The sequence below is a fragment of the Palaemon carinicauda genome, chromosome 21 (genome assembly GCF_036898095.1).
Source record: "Palaemon carinicauda isolate YSFRI2023 chromosome 21, ASM3689809v2, whole genome shotgun sequence".
Taxonomy (NCBI): Eukaryota; Metazoa; Arthropoda; class Malacostraca; order Decapoda; family Palaemonidae; genus Palaemon; species Palaemon carinicauda.
This window is the reverse complement of record NC_090745.1, coordinates 81,402,737-81,408,385: the sequence shown is the minus strand read 5'-3', so window position 1 is coordinate 81,408,385 and position 5,649 is coordinate 81,402,737. Positions and strand designations below refer to the sequence as shown.

Here is a 5,649-nt window from a genome sequence, read left to right as displayed (position 1 = left end):
TGTGCGGTAGGCTGCAGTGAGGTTCCAACATGTGGTCAGTGACCTCAGGCATTTTACCAAGACCAAAAATTATAAGTACATTAATTTCCCTGCACGCAGCCCGAAAAATGTAATGCCAGAAAAATACCTAAACTTAACTTATGACACAGATAGAAGCTTATCTAAAGGGGGAATGGCCATTAATTGAACTCACAAGAAGTTATATGTTGTGGGCGCCTGTGTCTTGAAAATGGCTGTCTTCAGTTTTGCTTCACTAGGCCTACAGCACTTATTTTGCGGAGTTAATGGCCCCTTCCAACTACCCCCCAGACTGGAACAGACGTTTCTGTGGAATTAGCTGCTTTTCACTAACACTCAAGTTATCTGCTTGACCTCGTCTCACGTAGACTCAGGGTTCGTTATTGTGCAAGGGGACAGGATAGTGGTGAAGAGTGGGAGCGCGAGGTTGACCCTGGAGCCTGGCTTAGCAGTTCCGCTTAGTACCGTGACCTGTAACTTTGTGAGGTCGAGTTCATGTCACCCGCGTCCTCCTTCCTTCCCAAAAAAAAGCGCATCTCAATGAGTATTCCAGTGGTCTTGAGATGTCAACTCTCATTTAGGACAGGTATGAAATACTTGTGACTTGTGAGTTTTAAGCAATACACTTATTTAGAATACAAGGAGAAATCTTGCAACTTCAGGGGACAAAGATAATCCTCACTCTAAACATCTGGCATACAAAACAAGAAAGTGAAACTAAAATGGAATTTAGCAAGTCGGGCTTACGTGAGTGGACAACCATACCTCCTAGACTAGCAGACTTGAGTTGTATTTAAGAGATTTAAAGTACCTAAATACTTAAGGTAAAATAATGAATACAAAATGAACATAAAAGTATTAATCTTGAGACACTCGCTTATGGAAGAATCATAACTCACATTTTTCCCTGCCGTGACGTTATGAACAATAACAAAGTCTACGTATAAACTGTGAAGAAGAAGAGTAGTGAAAAAAATTCTTCACACCCTGGGATAAAGGAAGAAAAAAAAAGAGAAAGGTTTGTGTTGACATTTGCAATGTGGGTTAGATGTTAGTATATATGAGATAAGTATACTTAATGAATAAAGAATGAATGTGATTCCTTGCGCTATGTTAGGTCAGCATTTGGAATTATGTTGAACCGCGTACGAGATAAGTGCAAAGTACGATTTACAAGTGAGAGTCGAACAAAAGTGGTACGATTACAAGCGGAAGTAAAACAGAGTTAACTGTGACTCAGTACAAAAGTTAACTAAAACTGCAAGATCAGAGCGGAGGGAAGGACAAATCAAAACTTCAGCAGCCCTTCACATGGGTGCTTGGGCAACCAAGGTTGATGAAGACTATGCAAAGCTACTACAAGATCTCCTGGAATAGGGTTCGTGCACATTCAGAAGAGGCCCATGGAGGCCTGACGTAGCGGGGCGCCGCGATGACTACAGGAGACACAGCATTGGCTGTGGTCCCAACATCTCTCTCGGACAGTTGGTCTCTAGGAGGCGCGTCAAGATATTCGAGAGGATGGGTGTTAGAAGGTTCCTCCTCACTTAGTTCGGATAGTGTTTGGGTATTTTCGTTATCCTCCAAAGGTATGAGTTGGTTGACTGGACGCACATACTCTCCATTTGCGGAGCGGACCTTGACTGTTCTGATGTGTCCATCTCGACCTGGGTATACGTCGAGTATACGGGTCAAAGGGTACTCCTCTTGATTGACCTCGTCCAGAATCAACAAGCATAAATCTCCATCCCTGCGGATGGTTGGGTGAAGGCAACTAGACTTCTGGTGTCGTTCTCGAAGGGAACTGACATAGTCATACTTCCACCTCTTCAGGAATGTTTGCAGCATGTTGGTCAATTTCAGGTAATCATTGCGGAGGATGTCCCCCTCTCGAAAAGCAGGATCAGTCAAGTCAGCCAGGTAGACTTGAGGTCCCAATGAGAAGGTTCGACCATAGAGTAGGTGGCTTGGGGTCAAAGGCGTATCAGTGGTGTCATCCACATCCAGATATGTTAGAGGCTGATCATTCACCACGCATTCGACTTCTCGGACCAAGGTCACAAACTCATCATACGTAGGGTGGCAACGGTAAGTGGCTTTGCGCAAGTTGAGTTTGCTAAACCCAATCAAGCACTCATAAAACCCTCCTTGCCATGGGGCTCGAGGAGTGATGAACTTCCAAGTGAGGTTGTGGTCCCGTTTGAACCCATCGATAACAGGGTGTTGCATGAGCTCTGTCAAGAGTGTCTGACCAGCTTGAAAGGTTGAGATATTGTCGGACAAAGGCACTGGGGCATCCCAAATCGGGCAGCGAACCTTCGTATCGCTTGGACTAGTTTCACAACTGTCAAGGAAGTAGTAGTTTCAAGAGCTACCGCCCGCGTGGCAGCGCAGGTAAACAGCAGTAAGTAGACCATGTCCACATGTGAACGGTGTACCTTGAAGCTGCCAGTGTAGTCCAGTCCAGTTACTCTGAAAGGGACCTCAACATTGAAGCGGTTGGGGTGGACTGGAGCTAACGGTGGTGTTGGGTACGGCTGGCCTTGTACTCTTTTGCAATGTATGCAGGGTTTGAGAATCTTCTTCAATTGTTGTCGCATTCGGGGAACCCAAAACTCCTTGCGCAAGTGAACAAGAAGAGTGGAGGTGTTACAGTGCAGCAGCACTTCATGCCAGTGCTCAACAATAAGTCTCCAGAGAGCACAGTGGGACTCTAGGAGAATGGGGTCCATGTAGCCGGACTCTGGGGGTGCATTACTGAGGCGGGAATGACCTCTTAGAACACCGTTATTGTCAATATAGGGATTCTGTTGTCCGAAAAAGGCTCGTTCATCAGACGTCAACAAATGATGGCAGTAAGTGGTGTTCGTGGGAACCTGTGGAGTAAATGGGGGAATTTGTGCTCGGCCCACCCGCTCGTCAGGTGCAGCAAGGCTGCATAGCTCCTAACTGAGTCATCAAGAGATGAGAAATGAGCAAATCTTTAAGTTTGCAACAGCAAGTCTGATGGGACAAGCTTTTATCTCCCATTCAGTTGGGAACCTGCTTTGGTCCGGGTAACCTGAGACGTCGATTAGCCAGGCTAGTCCATGAAGCCATAAGTTGGACTTGAGGACGACTTTGGCAGCTACTCCCCACAACGCCAGGATTGCAGAACATGGGGACATGCTTGAGAAGCAACCGACAGTTCAACCTTATACGGTTTATCTCCTCGACCCTATTGAGAACATATGGGGACGTGCTCTGCCGGCTGTGTACCCACTGTAGGGCCGTGGAGGCATCGGACCACACTGTCGTAGAGACTTATGTTTCTGGACATAATTCTATCAGATACTGGGCTAGTCGGCATCCAAACAAGAGGGCAGTCAACTCAAGCTTGGGAATGGACTGACTCTCGTCCAATTCCAGCATACTTTTAGGAGTAACTCTTGCCTTGGCTGTGAGGAGCTGGCATTTACCTTCAATTGTGACCACATAGTAAGCCACTCCATAGGCTTCCTTGGAGGCATCTGCAAACACATGTAATGCACCCTGGTGACCCTGATGTGCATTTCGAGGCACCTTAATGTTCTCGAGGCCCTTGTATTTTTTAAGAATGGCACCGAGCTCGCAGATCAATTTTCGCTAATGCGGGAATCCCAACTCTCCATCATCCAGAGTTTCTGAATGAAGAGCTTGTCAAGGATAGTGACCAGCGAGATCAGGCCAATAGGGTCGTAGAGGGATGAAAACAGAGAGACAACCTTCCTTTTGGTGTTGACATGCGAGTAGTCCTCTAACATCAATTCTGAGAGGAGCTTGACAGCTAATGTGTCATCAGCAGTGTTCTAGTCGAGACCGAGGTAATCTTGTGGGCCCATTTTGGTAAAGTCTCCCGAGATGGGGGCATTAGTGGTCCATTTGGCAAGGGGCATGTTGGCTTCCAGCATAATTTTTTCTATTGACTGACTTTCGCTAAGGATGTCCGTGGGCAAGTTGTAGCAACGTTGGAAGTTGTCAACGTAGAAGCTTGTTTTAAGCTGTGAGGCAAGACTACTTGTTTGAGCATCCAGATGGTGTTGGATTGTCTGATTAAGCAAATATGGGCTCGAGGTGGCCCCAAACAGGACCACCTTGAAGCAGTACGCAACAACTTCGGTCATACTGGAGTCCTTAAAGAAAAGAAACTGACAGTAATCACGGTGTTTCTGAGTGATCTCTATCCGCAGGAGAGCCTTAGAGATGTCTGCCGTCAAACCAAATGGCTTTTCCCTAAACTGGAGGATTATGGACTGAATTTTTGAGGCCAGGTTTGGGCCGGTGTAAAAGGATTCATTCAGAGACCTTGAATTCGGTCCTGATTTAGGCGAGGCATTGAATACTATGCGCATCGGTGTGGAGGTGGAACTTTTGAGGACAGGATGATGTGGTAGGTAGTGCATTTGTCCATCATTATGAGGTTCTAGCTCAACCGGCTTGATAAAGCCCTCCTTTATGTACTCGTCAAGGATGGCCTGGTATTTAATGAATAACTGAGGGTCCTTATATTTTTTAAGGGGCATCAGCTGGGCAAAAGCCCTACCAAAATTTATTTCCGGTCGGCTATTACTCTTGAAGGGTAGTTGCACCGTGTATCTCCTGTTTGTGTACCGTGTAGTACACTTGAAGAGATCAACGGCCTGTGCCTCAAGATGGCTGAAGGGTTCATTGCTTATGCCCACAGCATCGAGTTTCCAAAGATTCTCTACGAGGGCCTCTAATCCCACAGGGTCTGTTACGCTGATGCGGTTTAATGTGAGCGACAGACTTTCGACCTCTGGGGGTTCTGTCCCTTCCCGTGACCAATATGGCAGTCCTCCCCAAACCACATATCCACCTGGTGTACTGAACAAGTTGACACTCTTGATGTTGCGAGTGCGCTTGAGGAGTCGGGGAAGATAATCGGCTCCGAGGATGATCTCTATGCCAGTCGCATTGTCACCTGGCTGCCTGTCTGCAAGACGTAGACCACTAGCCTCTAGAGTGCGATCTGCATGGATATATCCAGGCATCCTTATGTTCTTCCCCACGTTCGGGTTGACGATGGCAACGACCTTATGCTTGCGGCAACCAATTTTCAAATTGAACTGTACCGAGCCTGAACATTGAGGTGGTTTGTCCATGTTGAATGAGTTGAGTCAGAACACGATTTTTCTAACAGGTTGACCCTGGAGCCTGCTTGGCAGTTCCGCTTAGTACCGTGCCTGTAACTTTATGAGGTTGAGTACATGTCACCCGCGTCCTCCTTCCTTCCCAAAAAAAAGCGCATCTCAATGTGTAGGCCAGTGTTCTTGAGATGCCAACTCCTATTTAGGACAGGCTTGAAATACTTGTGACTTGTGAGTTTTAAGCAATACACTTATCTAGAATACAAGGAGAAATCTTGCAACTTCAGGGGACAAAGATAATCCTCACTCTAAACATCTGGCATACAAAACAAGAAAATGAAACTAAAATGTAATTTAGCAAGTTGGGCTTACATGTGTGGACAACCATACCTCCTAGACTAGCAGACTTGAGTTGTATTTAAGAGATTTAAAGTACCTAAATACTTAAGGTAAAATAATGAATACAAAATGAACACAAAAGTATTAATCTTGAGACACTCGCTTA

The 5,649-nt window shown here is 46.1% G+C and overlaps 3 protein-coding genes across 3 annotated transcripts; all 3 read right to left on the bottom strand.

The window, feature by feature from the left end:
- Positions 1 to 1,374: 1,374 nt before the first annotated feature.
- LOC137615011 (uncharacterized) lies at positions 1,375 to 2,247 on the bottom strand. The gene has a single exon (XM_068344644.1). The coding sequence runs from the start codon at positions 2,245 to 2,247 to the stop codon at positions 1,375 to 1,377; it is 873 nt and encodes a 290-aa protein (XP_068200745.1).
- Positions 2,248 to 2,255: 8 nt separating this feature from the next.
- Positions 2,256 to 3,800, bottom strand: LOC137615009 (uncharacterized). The gene is made up of 4 exons (XM_068344643.1): positions 3,662 to 3,800; positions 3,411 to 3,527; positions 3,061 to 3,308; positions 2,256 to 2,963 (listed from the first exon to the last, which is right to left on the bottom strand). Exons 1-4 carry the CDS (start codon positions 3,798 to 3,800, stop codon positions 2,256 to 2,258), a joined length of 1,212 nt encoding a protein of 403 aa, XP_068200744.1.
- Positions 3,801 to 3,845: 45 nt separating this feature from the next.
- LOC137615008 (uncharacterized) lies at positions 3,846 to 5,159 on the bottom strand. Its single transcript, XM_068344642.1, has one exon. The coding sequence runs from the start codon at positions 5,157 to 5,159 to the stop codon at positions 3,846 to 3,848; it is 1,314 nt and encodes a 437-aa protein (XP_068200743.1).
- Positions 5,160 to 5,649: the final 490 nt, after the last annotated feature.

Coding starts and splice junctions, on each gene's coding strand:
- LOC137615011 (XM_068344644.1), bottom strand. CDS start 2,247: ATGCAACACCCTGTTATCGATGGGTTCAAACGGGACCACAACCTCACT.
- LOC137615009 (XM_068344643.1), bottom strand. CDS start 3,800: ATGTTAGAGGACTACTCGCATGTCAACACCAAAAGGAAGGTTGTCTCT. Junction 3,309..3,410: donor TATGCTGGAATTGGACGAGA/GTCAGTCCATTC, acceptor TCTCTACGACAG/TGTGGTCCGATGCCTCCACG. Junction 2,964..3,060: donor GGTTACCCGGACCAAAGCAG/GTTCCCAACTGA, acceptor TGACTCAGTTAG/GAGCTATGCAGCCTTGCTGC.
- LOC137615008 (XM_068344642.1), bottom strand. CDS start 5,159: ATGGACAAACCACCTCAATGTTCAGGCTCGGTACAGTTCAATTTGAAA.